This window comes from Arvicola amphibius, chromosome 8 (genome assembly GCF_903992535.2).
Source record: "Arvicola amphibius chromosome 8, mArvAmp1.2, whole genome shotgun sequence".
In the NCBI taxonomy this organism is placed as follows: Eukaryota; Metazoa; Chordata; class Mammalia; order Rodentia; family Cricetidae; genus Arvicola; species Arvicola amphibius.
This window is the reverse complement of record NC_052054.1, coordinates 71486559-71508923: the sequence shown is the minus strand read 5'-3', so window position 1 is coordinate 71508923 and position 22365 is coordinate 71486559. Positions and strand designations below refer to the sequence as shown.

The 22365-nt window shown below is 49.8% G+C and overlaps 1 protein-coding gene across 2 annotated transcripts in view; it reads left to right on the top strand.

Moving 5' to 3' along the window:
- Nucleotides 1-1851: 1851 nt before the first annotated feature.
- Nucleotides 1852-22365, top strand: part of Hif3a (hypoxia inducible factor 3 subunit alpha) — a 28575-nt gene continuing 8061 nt past the window's right edge. Inside the window, exons 1-11 of one of the 2 annotated variants that reach the window (XM_038339594.1) lie at nt 1852-1886; nt 7887-8077; nt 9546-9691; nt 12519-12603; nt 13567-13679; nt 14038-14246; nt 15335-15441; nt 15688-15835; nt 19054-19166; nt 19772-19962; nt 21838-21939. In XM_038339594.1, coding sequence (XP_038195522.1) covers nt 1861-1886; nt 7887-8077; nt 9546-9691; nt 12519-12603; nt 13567-13679; nt 14038-14246; nt 15335-15441; nt 15688-15835; nt 19054-19166; nt 19772-19962; nt 21838-21939 — 1431 coding nt within the window. In that variant the 5' untranslated portion in view covers nt 1852-1860. Of the gene's footprint in view, nt 1887-7666; nt 7764-7886; nt 8078-9545; nt 9692-12518; nt 12604-13566; nt 13680-14037; nt 14247-15334; nt 15442-15687; nt 15836-19053; nt 19167-19771; nt 19963-21837; nt 21940-22365 lie in introns of those variants that run through there. The other variant, XM_038339595.1, reaches the window with a different exon arrangement.

Below are 22365 nucleotides of genomic sequence, written 5' to 3'. Positions count from 1 at the left end.
ACAAGACATCTCTATCACCTCCCCTCCGAGACCAAGGCAACATCAAAAAAAAGTGGTGAAGGAAAGGCTGTAAGGACCAGAAGACAGGGAAGAGTCCCAAAATGCTGTCTTCTGTCTACGTGGCTATTACATAATGAACACACAGCAACCATGGCTACCTGCACAGGACCTGCCCTTTCTCCCCTCTTAAAAGACATGAAAGTAGGAAGGGGGCTAGCTGGGAAAGGAAGAGGAGTCGGCAAGAGTAGGAACGTATAAGAAAAGTTAAAAGTGAGCCAGGCGGTGGCAGCATACACTTTTAACACTTTTAATCCCAGCACTCAGGAGGCAGAGGCAGGGGGAATCTCTGTGAGTTCGAGGCCAGCCTGGGTTACAGAGTGAGTTCCCGGGCAGGCTCCAAAGCTACAGAGAAACCCGTCTCAAAAAACAAACAAAAAAAAGAATAGAGGGGATGGAGAGATGGCTCAGCAGTTAAGAGCACTGCCTCCTCTTCCGAGGGTCCTGAGTTCAGTTCCCAGCAACCACATGTGGCTCACAACCATCTGTAATGAGATCTGGTGCCCTCTACTGGCCTGCAGGCATATATGCAGACAGAATATTGTATACTTAATGAATAAATAAATATTAAAAAAAGAATAGATCGCTGTTTTGAGGTGGGGAGCCATGTGGATTTCTAGAGGAAAACCATTATTTTAAACTTTATTACATTTTAGTGTGTGTGTGTGTGTGTGTGTGTGTGTGTGTAGGTCATAGGACAACTTTCTTGAGTTGGTTCTCTCCTTCCACGATGTGGGTCCTGGGTGTTGAACGCTGGTCATCAAGCTTGGCAGCAAGCGCTTTTAACTACTAAATAAACCCTCTAACTGAGAGGAAAGGCGCTCTAAAGTGAGCGTGCAGCATGTGCAAAGGTCCTAAAATGGAGCTTGTCCAATAATTCAAACACAGTAAAGTCATTTCTGCCACAGTATGGAGTGCGCTCAAGCCTGCCCGCGGAAGGAACACTGCTCCTGCACCGGTGTCCATTAGAGCCCCACCCCCTCTCCAGCCTACACGGGAACGTCCTTCCTTACCCAGCTGTACCGCCTTCCACCTGTCCGTGGTCACTGCGCACGTCTCTCTCGTTGTTTCTCTGTTCCCTTTACAAGTGGGTGTGATGGAGCTAAAGCATATTTACTTGACAGAAGCTTAATTATTCATCCGCGGGAACCTGAACAGGGAGTTAAAAGAGGCCACGGGGTCAGGGTGGGGTGGAAAGAGGTGGACGAGGAAGGACGGGGCATGGGGGGTGGGGGGCGGGCAGAGTAGGGTCACACAGTGGAGTGACAGGGGGTACGGCAAAGCAAGGGTTTGTGGGACACGGGTGGAGATGAGTTAAGGGTGAAGAGGAGAGGTGGGGACTTGGTACATTAAGAAAAAGACAGGAAAAAAGAGGATGGGGGTGGGGAAGGGTGGGAGTGAAGAGATCCTACTGTGGATGGCAATAGAGAGAGAGACAGCGGTGGGAGATGGGACGCGGAGAACAGAGTGAATCGAATGGGTGGTTCAGAAGTGTACGGATGGGAGTTCAGAAACTGGAGGGAAATAACGGCCGGTGGGCTCCGGACTGCCAAGGAAGTCTGCGGCCGGGGCGTGGCTGGGAGGTGTGCATTACACAGGATTCCCCCACCCCCTTGGAGTTCCTAGTCTTCTCCTTTAGTCCCTCCTCCTCCTTGGGAGTAACAAGCCCACCTTCCAATCAGAGTCGCGGGCTGGGCAAGGAGTAGCCAATGGCACGGCAGGGGCGGAGCTGGGGAGGGGGCTCACACGGCCAGGGGAGGGGGCGCGGGGCATCGAGGGCTCAGGATCCGCGAAAGGCGAGCCATGGCGTTGGGGCTGCAGCGCATGAGGTACAGGGCTTCGGGGATAAAATGATGGGGACTGGGGGCTCTCCTTGAAGGCGGTATGGGGGAACCCCTCATCTGTGGGGTGTGGCTCAAGTTGAGGACACTCTGGAGCGCGCGACTGGGGACACATCCCCGACGCACCCTCCACCCTAGAGGGTTGCTGAGGTTCTGGGATTTACCCCCAGAGCTCCAGCTGTCCCGCCCCCCTCCCCAGGAGCAGCTTTGGGGTTGTGAGCTGCGATTTCCTGATACACCGGGTTCAATCCTCCTTTTGGGCTGGGAGTGAAACTCTAAATTCCTATGGATTGGAGGTGATTGTGTCTGATCAGTGGCCTCTCTTCCGAGAGAGACTTTCCTCGAAGCTACTGAATTGAGTCTTTCTTGGCCGTCAGACGCCACTTGTGACTACCAGAAGAGAGATTACCTTTATCCTGCCCATTATAACAATCTCCCAAACTTCAAGTTGCCCAAGAAATGACCGGAAAGAATGACTCGTTAGGGGCTGTGTGGGACCCAACCAAGGTCAGTTCACGCCTGTAAACCCAACACTTGGGAAATCAAAGTCAGCCTGGCCTACATGGCGAATTCCAGACCTGCGCTTTGGTCTACACAGAGAATTTGTCTCAACAAAACTGCAACTTAAGGGGGAAAAAAAAGTAGGGTCACCCCTTTTCAATGCCAAAGGAACAAGCCTGACCCACTTCCCAAAGCCTGGTTCTGTGTCTCATTCATCTGCCCCCACCCAATCTGTAATTGAGGGAGAAGGGTCCCACCCAAACCCTATTTGAGGGACATCCTTCGGGAGAGATGCCCTGTCTGATCAAGCGAGGGAAACAGCGCCCTCCTGTGGCCGGGAACAGCTGGGGTCATCCTGGGAAGAAGTGTATTCTGTGTTCACCTTGCAACAGGTGCAAAGGCGTAGGGACCATAACCAGGTTGCCACAGGGGACCCCAGAAAACTACCCTAGACCCTTGACAGTCGCTGTCTAAGCTGAGCTCAACTCTCACCACAGTTCCTTCTCTCTGGCTTCTTAGGTCTGATTGGTTTTCACTACACCCTGATTTTTACCCCCACCTCAACCCACCCAGGCTCCCTTTTTCCCGTTCTTCTGTTTCAATTTCTGGCTCTGAACCCACCAGGGAACTCTATCCCCACCCCTTCTTGGCTAGCCCTTGCCTCGCCCATGATCGTGCCCCCATGGTTGTGTGAGGGGGCCCTCTTAACAGAACTAGAATGCCCCCCCTCAGCACCTAAGGCCAGCCCTTTCCTGTGGTGTCATCTCATGCCGCTGCACACCCACTAGAAATTCGCACCCGCCTCCCGGTCGAGCTCCGGGCCCCTCCTGTGCCCCCAGGATGGCACTTGGCATCAGAGGGGACTTGGGTGATGGTAAGTGGTTCCCTCCAGACCATGCACCTTCTAACTTCTAGCTTTCAGCTTCCAGCCATCTCACCCTGGGGGGGTGTTCTTGGGAAATTCATAATAAGCACATTACCCTGCGTACCCACCTGAAAGCAGGGTTCCCCATAAAAACAGGACTGGTGACTGGCATCCCACCAAATAACCAAATGACCATACTGTTGAGAACAAGTTAGATCAAGATCAGAGAGGCTCCTCTCTGACCCCTACCCCAAGTCCTTTCTCCCACCCTGGCCTGCCAGCTCACCTCCAAGCAATATCAAAAGGGTTCTCTCCCCAGATATAAAGCTAAGTCTCCACCACACCTCAAATCCTCTACAGTTTTTGCCAGTCCGTGAATACCGAGCTGAGAGTCAGAAGAGAAGCCCAGAATGTGAGAAAGAGGCTCCCTTAATTTCCTAAGGTTTTCAGGGTGGGGAAAGAAATGGGGACTTTTCTCCCTTAGCGAAAGGGCCACTGGGCCCCAAGTCCCCCTTCCCAGGCCTCACCCTGGGCCTCTTGGCCACACCCTCTGTTCTCAGCTAGAACACGGAGTAAGGGTGGCAAAGTTCCAGGCGCACGTCCCAGACTGGGCACACTGCCAAGGGGTTGGACCAGTGCTGGGCCAGCTAGGAAGATCTGCAGCAATGCTGGGACAGGAGGAAAAGACTTAGACCACCATGCAGAAAGGAGCAGGGAGGGGTCCCTTGGCTGGTGGGCACAGCCTCCTGAAGAATTAGCGTTTTAGAACGCTGGCCCTAAAGTGTGATCTTGGCCCAGAGATTTCCTTCCCTGAGTGCCCACTTCAAAGGTCTTGGATAATGGGGGTCAAATCTCTCCCATCGAGAAAACATGTGCCTCTACACACACACACACACACACACACACACACACACACATCCAATGAGGTGCCAGAAGTCAGCAGACCTGATTCCCCTAGGGATTATTGTGTAGCCTCAGGCAGGGCAATTTCTATTACCTCTCTGAGATGTAAGCAGAAAGGTAACAATAGGTACAGGGTGGGTATGGGACTTAACTGAAGCAACTGAGCAGGGAAGGCAGGAATGGGGATGACAGTCTAGTCCTGAGTGACACAGGACGGGGTATCATTGCTCTGAACCTCTGTCTCTATCTGAGACAGGCTGACCTCGAACTCACTACATCCAGGGGTGACCATGAACTCCTAACCCTCCTGTCCTCACCTCAATGCCAGAGTGGCAAGCCAGTGCCACCACACCCTGAGAGGCAAGCATTCCACCTGCTCACTGAGCTACATACATCTCAGGACCCATTTCTACCTTTTAAAAAAAATCACACTCATTTATTTCTGTGTATGGGGGAGGGACTGCGTGCTTGCCTTTGGGAGTGTGTGAAAGTCCGGGACACCTTGCAAGAGTTCGTTCTCTCCTTCCACCAGGTGGGTTCAGGGTCCAAACTCAAATGATCAATCAGACTTGGCACTGTTTCTACCTTTTTAAAGGGAGCTCGTCACATCTGCTGCCTGTCATAGCTGTAAGACTGGGGGGAGGATGTCTCTACTCTGTTTCTGAGTGTGCAACACACTGTCACTGTCATTCCATTACGTTGAGGCATCCGTGTAAAAGCTGAGTGTGTGATTACACACTCACAAGCATACACATACTTGCATGCATGCACGTGTGTAATTGCACATTCAGAGGCCCATAGGTTACTCCAGGGTACAAGAGACTCATAAACCAGAGCCGTTCCTTCCTAACACTAGCTAATCGCCACGCCTCACTTCCTAAACCTCTGACATATATTAACTCATTTAATCTTCAGACCACTGTAGGAATCCGTCTTGGTGATGCAGTCCTATGACCGTAGCACTCAGGGAAGAGGTCGAGACAGGAGAATCATAAGTTTCAGGCCTGTCTGAACTACACAATGAGACTTTGTCTCCCAGCCCCACCTCACATGCCCCAAACCCAAACAAACAAAAACCACCCCTTGGGGAGGAGTGGGGCTATTACTGTGCCCAGGGAGGCTAAGCAACCTGCCCAAAGTCACACAGCAAGGGCAACAATGGTGTCTGAACTGGAACCCTGACCCAGAAGAGGCAGCCCCTCCACTCTCTTTCACAGCAAGGCCAGAAAGTCAGCGAGAGGCCCATACTTCCCCTCAGAACATCCGGAGAACAGACTGAGAGGGGAAGGAGGGTCCCTCTACAGCCACCAGCTGGCTCCTTCTATGGAGGAAGAAACCCTGCCACCCTAGCCCCGGAGAGTAGAGTTACAGAGCTCAGCTGCCTGGAGGCGGGACGCCGGCCCCACCCCCACCCCATTTTCCTTCTCTCTCCCAGTTCCCTCTGTCCAAGGGCCCCCAGCTCAGTGAGGCCCGCCCACCCCCACCCTCTGGGCAGGAAGACAAACAGGGCTGGAACAGTACAGGACGGAATGTCCTCTGGGCAGGCAGGACTGAGGCCCCTGCCCCCACCAGCCAAGAGGGAGTTCATGGGGGCGCCCCCTTGGCTCCTCCAATACTAGGCCAGCCTGCCCTCTTCAGGGCCTTACACAGCCTTGCACCCCCAGACTGGAACATTTTTGTAGCCCTCCCTCCCCCAGAAGTGGCCTCTGCTCCCTGAATTGATGACGATTAAGAAAGGGCAGTCTCCTGTCCCAGAGTCGGCTTCCTGGAGTAGGGGACCAGCATCACACGGAGTTAACTGGGCTCAGTCGGGTACAGGTTGTGTGATCTCTTGGGCAAAGGACTTCAACTTTCAGAGCCTCAGTTTTCCCCTTTGCAAGGTGGGTTTTAAATTCTCCCTCTCCCCTGTCAACGCCAGGCATAGTGACATGCCTATAGATGTATAATCCCAGAACTCAAGAGGTGGAGTCAAGATCAGAAGCCTAGGCTCATCCGAGGCTTGGGTTACATGAGACCCTGTCTCAAATAATAACTGGGTGCATAGGCACACACTTTAAATCACAGCTCTCAGGAGGAAGAGACAGGCAGATCTCTGTGAGTTTGAAGCCAGCCTGGTCTACAGAGTGAGTCCAGGGATACACAGAGAAACCCTGTCTCAAAATAAATAAATAATAAATAAATAATAAACTGGGTGGTGGTGGTATTTCACTGAGTTCAAGGCCAGCCTGGTCTATAAAGTGAGTTTCAAGACAGCCAGGACTGTTACACAGAGAAACCCTGTCTCAATAGATAGATAGATAGATAGATAGATAGATAGATAGATAGACAGACAGACAGACAAATAAATAATAAAGTCCCCTTGGGCTCCCATGAGGGTCAGATAAGTACATGTGACAAACACATAGGACTGATCAACTGCTAGTTTGTGGGTCAGAAATCTTGTAAGCAGCAATAATACTGAATATAAGACTAGATACAATTTACCTTTTGTAAAAGAAGAAAAATCAAAAAGAGATATATGAGTCAGATGTGAAGCACAAACCTATAATCCCTGCACTTGGGTGGTAGAGACACAGGATCAGGTGTTCAAGGCCAGCCTGAGCAACATAGGGAGCTCCTGTAAAATAGACTATAGTGTCAGATAAAATTTGGGATTTTGTTTGGTTGGTTGCTTGTTTGTTTTTGAGACAGGCTCTCACTATGTAGCTCTGACTGGCCTGGACATGTAGACAAGGCAGGCCTTGAATTCAAAGCTCTACCTCCCAAGTGCTGGGATTAAAGGCATGCACCACTACTCCCAGGTTTTCTGGGTTTTTGTTTTGTTTTAAACAAGTTTTGCATTGGTTTGGTTTTTTGAAACAGGGTTTTGCTGTAGCTTTGGATCCTGTCCTGGATCTCACTCTGTAGACCAGCCTGGCCTCAAACTCACAGAGATCCGCCTGCCTCTGCCTCCCGAGTGCTGGGATTAAAGGTGTGTGCCACCACTGCCCGGCTTGCACCCAGAGTTTTAAGTGGGTTTGGCACTTGACGGGAAAATGATCTAATAGTGAAAACGAATAATTGATAGATATTAATATTACTGGTGAAAGATCGAGATCTGTCTCTGATCTCTCTCTCTCTCTCTCTCTCTCTCTCTCTCTCTCTCTCTCACACACACACACACACACACACACACACACACAGGGAAGTCAGGCATTTGAAGTGTATTAAAGGGTAGAGGTGCTGGGCAGAATACAGGGGTTGGTTTGCTGTGTCACCCTTGGTGGGGCCCTGCCCCTCTTAAGGCCCCTTTGGTGTGTCGTTAGACTTTGAGATATCTCTGTGAGATTCAGCTTGTCAGAGGAGAGGAAACCCAGAGGGAAGGAAGCCTGGAAGACTGCGGGCTCTTCGTGTTCCAACTCTCCTTTGGACTCAGGCCAGCTCTACCACCCCCTCCCACCGGGAGGCCTCCCTGTCCCCCAGGCGGCGTCTCTAGCTCGGGAAACGAGCTGCAGATAAATCCTGGAGAGGACAGAACGCCTTAGGCACACATCCCTGGGGGAAAAGCCTGGAGCAAGGCCCTGCCGGGAGGGCCACATGGACTGGGACCAAGACAGGTGAAATTTGGGATATGGAGAGGGGCTTCAAGGGGAAAAGCTGCCGGGGTCCAGCGCTGTCGCCTGAACCCCAAGTGGAGGCGTCCCATAGGTGACCTATCGCGTACAACTTCCTTTCCACAGGTCTAGCACCGAGCTGCGGAAGGAGAAGTCGAGGGATGCTGCGCGCAGCCGGCGCAGCCAGGAGACGGAGGTACTGTACCAGCTGGCGCACACGCTGCCTTTCGCGCGCGGCGTCAGCGCGCATCTGGACAAGGCCTCCATCATGCGCCTCACCATCAGCTACCTGCGCATGCACCGCCTCTGCGCTGCAGGTGAGCCCGGGACGCCCCGCCCCCCGCCTCTGCCCAATGTGGAGGCCCCGCCCCCGAGAAGCCTTTCCCGCCTCCCTGGCCCTGGAATCCGCTCTCTGAGCGAAGAACCGCCCTTCTAGTGCTGGACCAATCGGAGTCCTGGGTTCAGATAGTCCCCACCCCTTAGGATCTTAGGAGGCCCCTTGAGGTCTTAGGCTTGGTCTTTGTGGGAGACTAAAGTTCCTACCCACGTAATTTTGTGTTTATTTTCTTTTTGTTTCTTGATTTCTTGGTTTTGGTTTTTTCTTGAGACGGGATCTCACTGTGTAGCTCTGACTAGCCTGGAACTTGCTATGCAGACCAAGCTAGCCTTGAACTCAGAGTTCTGCCTGCTCTGCCTACCTACTCCTACCCACCCATTCAACCCGCCTTCAAGTGCTGGGATTAAAGGAATGCACCACCACATCGCCAATTTATGTTTGTTTTCTTTTTTGTTATCCTGGATATTAAGCTCAAATCCAAGGGGTTTGGTATTTAAGCACTCCACCACAAAGTCACGGCCCCCAGACCCTCCCCCTCACCGGGGGATTCCAGGCAGGCATCCTACCGCAGAACCGCATACCCAACATCTTTACTATTTTATTTTGACACAGGATCTTACTAGGTTGGTCAAACTGGCCTTGAACAAAACATGAATTTTTGGTCCCTCTGCCTCAGTTTCACATAGCCACCATGCTTTGTCAATCCTTGCCCACCCAAGGAGGCTTCACAGCCATATTTCCCTGAAAGCTGCTCTTCATCCTCTGTCCTCTCCTCTAGTTCTGTTTCTTATTCTCTTAGCAGCCACCTGAGGAAGCATGTGTTCTCTCTCTCTCTCTCTCTCTCTCTCTCTCTCTCTCTCTCTCTCTCTCACACACACACACACACACACACACACAGACGCCTAGAAATTTGAAAAGGTTTCATTATAGAGGATCTACCCATTAAATCCCCTTGCCCCATAGAAGACGGGGGAGTTTGCCCCTTTTATAATTCTGTCAGCTGTCCTCTGACCTCCGCATGCACAGGAAATAAATAAATACATACATACATAAAATATAATGGAATTCTGTCTTCTGGAAGGCCCTGACATTTTAGAATTCTGCCCATCTGGCAGGCTAATCCATCCCCTCCTCCCAAGAACTCCAGAAAACTCGCTCACAGCTCCAGAATTCCAAGTGACCCCAAGCCACATTGAAGTTCAACTCCTCCCTTCACTCTTCAATCTTGGGGAATTCTCTCCCCTCTGGGAGTCTGTGTTCCTGTTTCCAAAGCATAGTGGCCTGGCCCTCTTCTTTGGGATTTCAGGTCCCTAGAATTTTCTCCTGCTCACCTGAGCATTTCTATGAATTCATATGGGCGAGGGAAGATGGAGGGAAGCTAGCTAGGGTGAATCCATGACTGACCACAGCTGCCCCATCCTCCCCCTCCCCGCCGGCTTGGGCACCAGGGGAGTGGAACCAGGTGGGAACAGGGGGAGAGCCACTGGACGCCTGCTACCTGAAGGCCCTCGAGGGGTTCGTCATGGTGCTCACCGCCGAGGGAGACATGGTTTACCTGTCGGAAAATGTCAGCAAGCACCTGGGCCTCAGTCAGGTGAGCTGCCTGCTCTGTACCTGCTCCTCCCCTACTGGTGATGCTGGGGGGACGGTGGTTCCCCAAAACCTTAGTTCTTCCTTTATGAAGTTCACAGAATGGCAGAGGGAAGAGAGGAATGTCATCAGACAGCATGGTCAAAGCTGTGATGGGACAGCCTCGATGTAGGAAGTGTGGAGCCGAGAGGCCTACGTAGCCTAGGAGGAGATGGACTTGGGCTGCTTAAAAGAAAGGACATCTTAGTTGAAAGCTGAATGACTTAGTCAGTCAGGCTGTGGGCAGAGGGATAGTGAGGACTGTGACTGTACGTGCCGGCACAGGCAAAGACCCAGAGGGGAGATGAACATGGAACAGCTGGAGAAATGACTAAGTTCATCACGGACAGAGGGCAGTGGAAGAAGTTGGGAGGGATAAAAAAGGTCAGACAGTTCGACAGGTAGATAATGTGTTCAATAAGGTTTGTCTGCAAGATGCTGGGGAGCCATAGGAGTCAAAACAATGGGGACATTGTGCTAAAGAGATAGAATCATATTTACAGTTTAGAAAGGGAATAGGGAAATAGGTTAGGGGAACAGCAGGGACTGGATACTCCCTCAGGCCGGAGGAGAAGAGCTGAGCAAGACATTGGGGGACTAGAACTAGCTTTAATTCATCCTTAAAGTAAACCATGTATAAGAAAGTTTGTGTTCTTTTTTCTCTTTCATGTAAATGGCTGTACAGTGGACCTCTGTTCCTTCTCCCCGATGCATAACCCCACTCCTGGTACCAATTTCTCTGTGAGTGTGAGCTCTCAGAGTCAGACGAGTGACTGCCCCAAAGTTCCAAACTAGAGAGGGATAGAACCAACTCCAAACCCAGCTATAAGGAGTGTTGTTAGACAAGTACTGTGTCGCCCAACACATTGGGTTGGATCCCAGTACGGGTGCTTTTTCATCTGTGTCCCCTCCTCCCAGTACCAGGCTCATTTCCTAAACTGAAACAAGTAACAGAATCTTTGACTGCCCAGGAGGGGTGGCTCACCCTTTGCATTTGTGACTCCTGTTTTTATTTTTATTTGTTTTTATTACTAGTAAAGGTTTATTTATCTATTTTATTTATATGGGGGGCCTGACTGACTCTGTGTGTGTGTGTGTGTGTGTGTGTGTGTGTGTGTGACCTGCATGACAGGTGGGTCCTGCATATATGTATGTGCATCATGTGCATCAGAGGCTAAAAGGGACATTGGATCCCCTGAAACTGGAATTACAAGCAGTTGTCAGTCATCTGATATGAGTTCTGGGAACTGAATTCAGGTCCTCTGTTAAGAGCAAGTGCTCTTAACCTGTGTACTGTCTCTCCTCCATCCTTTTCTCTCTCTCTTTCTCTCTCTCTCTCTCTCTCTCTCTCTTTCTTCTTCTTCTTCTTCTTCTTCTTCTTCTTCTTCTTCTTCTTCTTCTTCTTCTTCTTCTTCTTCTTCTCCTTCTTTGAGACAGGGTCTTCCTATGTAGCCTTGTAGACTTAGCTTGCCTGGAACTCCGTATGTAGACCAGGCTGGCCTAGAACTCACAGAGATCCACCTGTTTCTGCCTCCTGAGTGTTGGGATTAAAGGTATGGGTCACCCCACCCTGGACAACTCCCATTTTAAAAGAATTCTCTTTCTCCAGAGAGCCACAGACTCACTTCACTTGTTTTATTGAGCTTTTTCCCTCCCTTTGAAACAGCATCTCATATAGCCCAGGCTAACCTCAAACCCACTATGTGGCAGAGAATGTCCTTGAACTTCCCATCCTCCTTCCTCCACATCCCCATTTCTGAAATTATAGGTACTTGACACAGTGCCCAGATGCTGTGTCTAATGTTAAATCCAGGGTCCAGTCTGAATTAAACAGGTCTGCTACCCACTTAGCTACATCTCCAGCCCAATACGTTTTCTTTTCTTTTTTTTTTAAAGATTTATTTATTTATTATGTACACAGTGTTCAACCTCCATGTATGCCATGTAGGCCAAAAGAGGGCACCAGATCTCATTACAGGTGGTTGTGAGCCACCATGTGGTTGCTGGGAATTGAACTCAGGACCTCCGGAAGAGCAGTTAGTGCTCTTAAGCTCTGAGCCATCTCTCCAGCCCCATAATTTATTTATTTTTATTTTGTGTGCATTGCTATTTTGCCTGCATGTATGTCTGTTTCAGGGATCCCCTGAAACTGGAGTTACAGACACTTGTGAGCTGACATGTGGGTGCTGGGAATTGAACCTGGTCCTCTGAAAGAGCAGACAGTGCTCTTAACCACTAAGTCATCTTTCCAGCCCCCCGGTTTCTCTTTCTTTCTTTTTTTTTTTTTTTTTTTTTTTTTTTTTTTTTTTTTTTTTTTGGTTTTTTGAGACAGGGTTTCTCTATTGCTTTTGGAGCCTGTCCTGGAACTAGCTCTTGTAGACCAGGCTGGCCTTGAACTCACAGAAATCCACTTGCCTCTGCCTCCCAAGTGCTGGGATTAAAGGCGTGTACTACCACCGCTTGGCGTGGGTCACTGTCTTTAAACTAGTATCTCATTATGTGACCTTACCCAGGTGCCTCCCCAGATGCACATATGCATGTCCACCACCCAGTAAACGTCAAAAGGCAATAATCCATCTATTATCTGTCCAATCATTTAGGAAGGCTCCTAATAAGAATTGGGTGCTGAGAACTGGTTACTGAATGAAGGAGTGGGTGAATGAGTGACTGAGGAGGCCGATGACCTCGACCAGACTCCTGGTTGGGGTAAAAGTGACCAGCAGAGGGTGGAGGAGTCAGCCCAGGAGTCCTGTTAAGTGTGTCTTCTCTCCACTACCCTACCCTTTCCCCAGCTGGAGCTCATCGGACACAGTATCTTTGATTTTATTCATCCCTGTGACCAAGAGGAACTCCAGGATGCCCTGACCCCCAGGCCAAGTGAGTGCCCTGTAAACCCAGACCCCTACTTCTCAGGGTAGGAAACTGACCTGGCCCTCCCCTCCACCTGCATAGAGAAAAGTGGAGAAAACTACCTATGCCCTGAGTGCTCCCTTCCCTGGGGACTCCCTTTCCTGGGTGCTCCCTTCCCTGGGGACTCCCTTTCCTGGGTATTCCCTTCTCTGGGTGCTCCCTTCTCTGGATATTCCCTTTCCTGGGTATTCCCTTCCCTGAGCGCTCCCTTCCCTGAATATTCCTTTCCCTGGAAACTCCCTTTCCTGAGTGTTCCCTTCCTTGGGTGCTCCCTATCCTGGTTGCTCACATTCCAGGTTCCAGAGGATGAAGCTGGGGAGACTAAGATTTTATTGTTGAGCCAGACAGTGGTAGTGCACACCTTTAATCCTAGCACTTGGGAGGCAAAGGCAGGCGGATCTCTGTGAGTTTGAGGCCAGCCTGTTCTACAGAGAGAGTTCCAGGACAGGCTCCAAAGCTACAAACCAAAACAAACAAAGATTTATTTTTGCTAGGTGTAGTGGTGCATGCCTTCAATCCCAGCACTCGAGAGGCATGAAAATATCTGTGAGTTCGGGGTCAGCCTGTTCTACAGAGTTCCAGGACAGCCAGAACTACATAGAGAGACGCTGTCGTCTCACCCCACCCACCCACCCACCCTCCAAAAAAATGGAAGGAAGAAAAAAAGATTTTAGTTTTATTTTAAGTAGGGCCGAGTGGGGGGGGGGGGTACTAAGGGGTAGGGAGATGATTATACAGTGCAGGTGACTTCAGAGGCCAGATGTGGGTTTTGGAGTTACAGATGGTTGTGAGCTGCCTGACATAGATTCTGGGATCCAAACTCAGGTCCTCTACAAGAGCAAAACCAGCTCTTAACCGTTAAGCCATCTCTGAAGCTGGGGAGACTTTCACATTCACTTAGCAACATTTCACCTCTCTGTGACTTCCCAGGTCTGTCCAAGAAGAAGCTGGAAGCCCCCACAGAGCGCCACTTTTCCTTGCGCATGAAAAGCACACTCACCAGCAGGGGGCGCACGCTCAACCTCAAAGCTGCCACTTGGAAGGTGGGCTGGTACTGGTCTCAGTGGGGTGGGTCTGACCCCTGAAGATCTAACTCCTCATTGGATTTGGGTCTCCCGGGCTCAGAGATTTGCTGGAACTCCTTCAGACTGAGTCCAATGGGGTATTAGAGCACGTATGAAGTTGTGTATCCCGGGGCCAGACGTTAGGATGGCAAGGTCCTCAGTCTTCTGAATTAAGTCTCCAAAGTTTCCCGAGGGTTGGAATGAGGATCCAAGACCACAATCAAGGATCTTTTCTCCCCGGTTCCCTAGGGGACCCAGACACAGGTCTCCCAGCCCTGTGGGTAGCCTAAGGCTAAGATGGGTACTCACACTCACAACGCCCCCACTTCACCCAAAGGTGCTGCACTGCTCAGGACATATGAGGGCCTACAAGCCCCCTGCGCAGACTTCTCCCACCGGGAGCCCTCGCTCCGAGCCTCCCCTTCAATGCCTGGTGCTTATCTGTGAAGCCATCCCCCACCCATCCAGTCTGGAGCCCCCTCTGGGACGAGGGGCCTTTCTCAGCCGCCACAGCCTGGACATGAAGTTCACATACTGCGACGAGAGGTGGGCGGTGGCTTTGTGCAGAACCGCATCCACCCACCATCTCCTCCCTCCCTCCCTCACCCTCTCTCTCCCTCCCTCCCCCTCTCTCTCTCTCTCTCTCTCTCTCTCTCTCTCTCTCTCTCTCTCTCTCTCTCTCTCTCTCTCTCTCTCTCTCTCTCTGTGTGTGTGTGTGTGTGTGTGTGTGTGTGTGTGTGTGTGTGTGTGCCCGTGTCCGATTTTGCCCAAATTCTTTGTGTGCCTGCTTGCCTGTGTGTCTGTCTGTCTCTGAATGACCTTAAGCTTCTAACCTCCCTGCCTCTACCTCCCGAGGGAGGGGATTATAGGCATGCTGGGGTTGGAACCTAGGACTCTATGTATGCTAGGAAAGTCTCTGCCTATTAAGCTACATGCTCAGAAGCAGTGACTCTAGGTTCTGATGCCTTGGGTTTCCATCCTGGGTCTGTAACACTGCCCGAGTGACTTTGCTTCTCTGCACCTCCGGGTCCTCAACTGTCCTGTAGAATAGTTCCCCTGTTTTTGCCATTGTTCTCAGCACTCCTCGCATCACACCGTGCAGAGCCAATGCAAGGGTCTCATTTTCAGTCTATAACGATTTTCATTCTTTCTTTTTGTCGTTTCTGCTCCAGCTTCATGCTTCTTTAACATTATTTTATCTTCTCTGCTTCTTGCTTTTCCACCCTGTCGTACACACACCTAATTAATTTCTTTTTCACTTTCTTGTTTACTTATTGTTGTGGTGCTAGTGGTGGAATGCAGGGCCTTAAACATGCTTGGCAGGGGCTCTACCAATGAGCCACGCCCCCAACCCCCTAATGGAAGATTCTAGGCTCTACCACTAAGGCATGCCCTGAGCCCTTGGTTTTTTGAGATATGGCCTTGCTGTATTCCAGTTCACAGTCAAACTCACAATCCTGCTTCAGTCTCCTGAGTGCTGTTATTAGAGGTGTAAGTTGTCACACTCTTTCCGTTTCTTACCCTCCCCTTGCCTCTCTGTTGCTGCCCCGTCTCTCATCTTGCTGGTGTTGTCCGTGACACCTGCCCTTTCCCTCCATCTGGGCCTTGACCAGTACCTCTCCATTTTACTACAGGATCGCAGAAGTCGCTGGCTATAGCCCCGATGACCTGATTGGCTGTTCTGCTTATGAATACATCCATGCACTGGACTCTGATGCAGTCAGCAGGAGCATCCACACTTGTAGGTGACCAACATGTCCCCAGGCCAGAGCCAGCTGCTGCATGATCCCACCTAACAGCAATCCCCAATCTTCTGAACAGAAAGCCCAGGGTGTTGTGAGACTCCTGCCCCCACCCCCTGGAACCCCAAATGCTAGGGCCTGCATTTTTGTCTTCTATGACCTCTCATTCCTAATTCTAGCTTCCTGAGCTTTCTGTCCTCAGGTGTCCCTGCTAAGACACTGACCCCCACCCACCCTTTCCCCAGTGCTGAGCAAGGGCCAGGCAGTAACAGGACAGTATCGCTTCCTGGCCCGGACTGGAGGCTACCTGTGGACTCAGACTCAGGCTACAGTGGTGTCAGGGGGACGGGGCCCCCAGTCAGAAAGTATCATCTGTGTCCACTTCCTAATCAGGTGAGCAGAAGGGTGTAATGTGTGTAGAGGGATGCATTGGCAGACTGTGTATTACATGTGTAAGGAGGTGTACATGTGTGTCTGTGTGGAACACGTATGGCCATAAGGATACACATATGCATCTCCGTGTGTTCTTTTTTGTTTTGTTTTTCAAGACAGGGTTTCTCTAAGTGACCTTGACTGTCTTAGAACTCTATGTAGACTAGGCTGGCCTCAAACTCACAGAGATATACCTGCCTCTGCTTCCCAAATGTTAGGATTAAAGGTATGCACCACCAGGGCCCCTTGCTAATTTTTTTTTAAAAATTATTGGTGGTAGATCAATGGGTTGAAGAGATGAGTTAGCAGATAAGAGTACTGGCTGTGCCGGGCGGTGGTGGCGCACGCCTTTAATCCCAGCACTCGGGAGGCAGAGGCAGGCGGATCTCTGTGAGTTCGAGACCAGCCTGGTCTACAAGAGCTAGCTCCAGGACAGGCTCTAAAGCTGCAGAGAAACCCTGTCTCAAAAAACCAAAAAAAACAACAAAAAAAAAAGAGTACTGGCTGATCTTCCAAAGGACCTGGGTTTAATTCCCAGCACCCACATGGTGGCTCACACCCATCTGCAACTCCAGTCCCAGAGGATCAGGCATCCTTCTCTGTGGGTGCTGCACATACATGGTGCACAGCCATATAGGCAGGCAAAACATCCATACACATATAAATAAATAAATAAATATATACTTTGCTGGGTGGTGGTCGCAGCACACACCTTTAATCCCAGCACTCAGGAGGCAGAGGCAGGCAGATCTCAGTGAGTTTGAGGCTAGCCTGGTCTACAAAGTGAGTTCCAGGATAGCCAGGGCTGTTACACAGAGAAACCTTATCTCAAAAAAAAAAAAAAGGTTCTCATGTAGGCCAAGCTGGTGTCAAACTCATAGCGATCCTCCTGCCTCGGGCCCTCAAGTGCTGACTAGGTCCAGACCAACAGTTCCTTTCTCATGGTGACTGGTGGTCTGGAGAATGAATCGGCCACTGTTTGTTTATCTATGTGCCAGCTGGGGGACTTTGGGCTGTGTCCTGTTTGGGGGGTTATACAAACAGCTGTTATAAACATTCTCAAGTGGGATTTTGTGAGAATGAACATTTTCATTTCTCCTGGGTAAGCATCTAGGAGGGGGATGGGGAGGTCATATGTTCCATGAGACCTGGACTTTGTAAGGAACTGAAAACTCTTCCCACAGTGCTGGGCCATTCTGCCTTCCCTTCAGCAGGGGATGTGAACCCCAGTGCTCCCCATCCTTGCCACATGTCCTATTGCTGCATATTTTCAGTTTAGCAATTCAAATTGCTAAAATCTGGAGTAGAGTGCCTGCTTGGAATGGCCCGGTGAGGGGCTGGGGAAATGGCAGGGTTTGGGGGGAGGAGCTGAGCTCCTGCATTGAATCTCTCAGAACAGCTGGAGATTTGGCTCAGGGGTAAAGCCCCTGCCTAGAATCCCCCAGTGAGGGGCTGGGGTGTGGCTCAGTGGGAGAGCCCCTGCCTAGAATCCCCCAGTGAGGGGATGGAGTGTGGCTCAGTGGTAGAGCCCCTGCCTAGAATCCCCCAGTGAGGGGCTGGGGTGTGGCTCAGTGGTAGAGCCCCTGCCTAGAATCCCCCAGTGAGGGGCTGGGGTGTGGCTCAGTGGTAGAGGCCCTGCCTAGAGCACACCAGTCCAGAGACATTCAGTCACACATTTAAAGTCACACAGCTTAGAAATGGCAGAACTGAGATTTGAATCCAAGATGCTAGCTTCAGAGTTCTTGTTCTGAACCTCTGTGTAGTGATGCTTAACTGAGAGGTGTCTGTGGAATGAATAAGTGAATGAGCTCCATGTAGCCTGTATGCATATATAAAACACAAAGTGCATAGAGTCCTTTTCCTCCAAATACTTGGGTATCTACAGGTATTCCTCTATGTCTGTGTGTACCAAGTGTGTGCCTGTGTCACCATGTACATTCTGTCTTTCAGGGGGGTGAAGGTGGCCATCTTAAATTGGTACGTCCCCAGGATAGGCTTAGTGAGGGTAGAGTCATAACTTCTTCAGGAGCTGCTGGGAGTACCAGATGCACTTTGCTAATGAAATGCAAATGAATGCATGGTCCTCAACCTCAGACCCACTCCTCCAAAGCCAATTTACCCAGCCAGCATTAGGGTTGTCTCCAGAGCCAGAGACTGTGGGATGGGAGGTGCGGGGGATGAAAAAGAATGTATTTATAAACCTGTTCCCTTGAGGATGGAGATGTCTATGAATAGAAGCTTCTCAAATAAATGCTTATTCATAGAAATATAGCTATGAATTCTTCATATTTGGAAATGTAATGAATATGGGTTTGGCTTTCTTTTTTAAGTTTTTTTGAGACCCGGTTTTCTATAGAGCATACCAACATCAAATTCACTATGTAGCTAAGACTGATCTTGAACTCCTGACCCTCCGGCCTCTGCCTCCAAAATCTTGGGATTACAGGCAACAGTCATCAAGCCCAACAAGTTCTGTTTTGTTCTGTCTTGTTGAGACAGGGTCTCAAGGTAGTAGCTCAAACCAGCTTCTCAAACTTCTTGCCTCTCAGCCTCCCAAGTACTGGAATACGTGTTGGCTCCACCACTCTAGGCTTTAAGTTTCTTTTCAACACCACTGCAGGAGCTAGGGGCAATAGCTCAGTGGAGGAGGGTTTACCTAGCATGCATGGGGTCCTGAGTTCAATCCCAGCACAACAAACAAACACATAGATAGATAGATAGATAGATAGATAGATAGATAGATAGATAGATAGATAGATGCCATTATATAGATTAAGTCTCATAAATTTGGGAGCAAAAGCATTTCTGAGGGGCCACGGATGTGGCTCAGTTGATAGGATGCTTGCCTAACATACACAAAGAGACTGGAGTTCCATCCTCGGACCCCATAACCTGAGCACGGTGGTATGTGCCTGTAAGCCCATCACTCAGGATGTGAAGACAGGAGAATCAGAAGTTCAAGGCCATCTCTAGCTGAGGCCAGCCTGGGCTACACAAGACTCATCTCAAAACAAGCAAAATAAATCCTGGTGAGAAAGCAGCAAATTCCCTTCCCTTCAACTCGTAGATGATAATGGCCTCTATAAGAAACATGGAAGAGCAGCCACCTGGGCAGGAGGGTGGGCAAGGACACTCTCTGACTCACTCTGTTTTTCTCCTGCTCCTCCCTTCCCCCACAGCCGGGTAGAAGAGACAGGAGTGGTGCTGTCCCTGGAACAAACAGAGCAACACACTCGTAGACCCCCTCAGCGGGGTACCTCCTCACAGAAGGGTATTCCTGGCAACAGTCTAGGTATGGATCAAGGCCATTGTTTCCTGAGGACCTCCAGAAGAAAGGTCAAATGCATTCACTTGGCTCACAAGGCCCTGTGGTACCGTCTGCTGCCTCTCTTCCTGTCACTCGCCCACCAAACCACACTGATTTCCTTTCGGCACTCAGGGCATGCCACACTCTTTCCGTTCACTGCCTTCCCCCGTGCCGTTTCTCTGCTTAGGATGCCTTTCCTTCCAGTCCTCCCTGCATCTAAGAGTGAGATGATTGCTTGAGCTTCTTGTCGCCTTCTCTTCCTCCCGCTGTGGTTCCCAATCGCTCACACTTCCCTACTCCTTGGGGGTGAGGTGCATGCCTCCAGCCAGTCTTAACACACAGGAATGCAAAGGCCAGATGCTGTTTGCAGCCACTAAGCCCTTCCCCAAGGACCCTCCAAGGCTCCGTAGCAATCTGATTGTGAAATGGCCTAGAATGAGTCCTTTTGGCTATTCTTCTCAAGCAGTAAACACAATGGCCATCCTCACGTACTACTAAAGTTGTCACCGTCATCCCCTAGGCTGAGCACAGCAGAGCAGGGTTTGGCCCTCAGCCCTCTGTAATCTCACTGTGTTCTGTTCATCCTCCAGACCCACCTGCTCCCCGGATTCTGGCCTTCCTGCACCCTCCGGCCCTGAGTGAGGCCTCCCTGGCTGCTGACCCTCGCCGTTTCTGTAGCCCAGACCTGCGCCGCCTTATGGCACCCATTCTGGATGGGCATCCCATAGCTGCCACCCCCAGCACCCCACAGGCTACACGTCGACCCCAAAGTCCTCTTCCGGTAAGCAGTGTCACCTCCCTGAGCACACAGAACCCATTCTGCTTGGGCTTCTGGCTTGAGTCTTGCTGTCCTCTGTTCTCAATGTCTCCATCTCAGGGATGAGATGGGTTTCTCTAAGACCTAAGTTACAAGATAAGTATGGTGGCACACGCTCAAGATCCCAGTACTTGGGAAGGAGGATTGAGTTCAAGGCCAGCCTTAGCTATGTAGTGAGTTCCAGACCAGCCTGGAATGAGATCCTGTTCTAGTTTCATTTCTGTTCCTGTGATAAACTGTCCTGACAAAGGGAGCTGGAAAGACAGTTCAGGGGTTAAGAGCACTTGCTCTTACAGAGCACCAGACTTTGGGTCCCAGCATCCACGTTGGATGGCTCACAACCACCTGTAATTCCAGCTCCAGAGATTCCAGCAACCTCTTCTGAACTCTGTGGGCATCTGCACTCATGTGCAACTCAGGGGGAAAAGGGTTTATTTTGACTTGTAATTACAGGTTTTATTTTATCATTGCAGGGAAGTCACAATGACAGGAGCTTGAGACAATAGGTCATATCACATCTATAGTCAGGGGCAAAGAGAAATGAATGGATGTATGCTTTCTTGGGCCCAGCATCTTTTCTCCATGCTTAGGCAGCTCAGGACCCCTAACTAGGGAATGGTGTCTGTCACCCACAGTGGGCTGGGTCTTCTCACATCAATTAAGTTTAAATTGTGTGTGTGTATGTGTGTGTGTATGTGTGTGCATGTATATGTGCATGTATATGTATGTGCACCACATGTGTGCCTGGTTCCTGTGGTAGCCAGAGAGGGCATCAGATGCCCCAGAACTGGAATTATTGGATAGTTTTGAGCCACCATGTGGATGTTTAGAATCAAACTTGAATCTTCTGGAAAAGCAACAAATTATCTTTCTTTCTTTTCTTTTTGTTGTTGTGGTTTTTATTTGTTTGTTTGTTTGGTTTTGGGGTGTTTTTTTTTTTGAGACAGGGTTTCTTTATATAACAGTCCTAGCTGTACTGGAACTCACTCTGTAGACCAGGCTGGCCTCGAACTCAGATATCTGCCTGCTTCTGCCTCCTAAAGGCTTGCACCACCATCACTCTGTGCCACAAATTTTCTTAACCACCAAGCAATTTCTCCAGCCCCTACCTCAATTAACTAATTAAGACAATCACCCACAGACATCTCCACAGGCCAATTCAACGTAGACAATCCCTCTTTCTAGGTGATAATAGGTTGTGGCAAGTTGACAAAGCTAACCATCACAGAACCTGCCTCAAAATAATAGATAGAGGGGCTGGAGAGATGGCTCAGAGGTTAAGAGCATTGCCTGCTCTTCTAAAGGTCCTGAGTTCAATTCCCAGCAACCACATGGTGGCTCACAACCATCTGTATAGGGGTTTGGTGCCCTCTTCTGGCCTGCAGGCATACACACAGACAGAATATTGTATACATGATAAATAAATAAATAAATAAATAAATAAATATATTTAAAAAAAAATAATAGATAGATAGATGATAGATAGATAGAGATAGATAGATAGATAGATAGATAGATAGATAGATAGATAGATAGATAGATAGATCCAAGAATAATGAGACACACATGTAATCCCAGAAGGAAGAGCCTAAATTTTAAACCCTCCCCAGCTACATTATGAATTCAGGGGTAACCTTGAACTACCGGAGACAATGTCTCAGAAAAACAAAAACAAAAAATAAAACAACAAAAATAAGCAAGCAAACAAACAAAACCACCTTTGTATTGCTCTTTGATCCCCTGCAAGCTCCAGTTTAAAACCCCTACCTCCATGCCAAGATCTTAATTGTGAGCACTTGCAGACTCAATCTCTGGTGTTTCTGCTCTCTTTCCCTCCAGGCTGATCTCCCAGATCAGTTGCTTGGGGGCTTAGAGAATGCATACAGACTCTCCACTGCCAGGAAAAACAAGACTGTGGAGACAGATCTAGATAAAGCTCAGGTGAGTACTGGCTTAGAGGAGTCAGTTTATCTGTCTTTACAAAAGGGTGATGGGATGGATGGGTGGGTGAATGGTGGATGGGTGGATGGATGGATGGGTGGATGGATGGATGGATAAGTAGATAGAATGATTGATAGACAATGGAATAGATAGACCATTGTTTCATTGGCTGGGGTTGGGAAAGGGAAGACAGAAGGACAGGGAAGGAAAGAGAGAGGGGGACAGAAAAAAATTTGAAATGACAGAAACAAATAAGGTAAGAGAGAGAGGCAGAGGCAGAGGGACAGAAAAACAAGCATCCAGATAGAGACAGAGACAATGAAAGACAGTGAGGGAGGGGAGACACTTGGAGAGACAGAGACAAAGAAGGGGAAAGATGGAAGGAGGCAGACAGGGAGAGGGACAAACAAAGGATACAAAGACAGA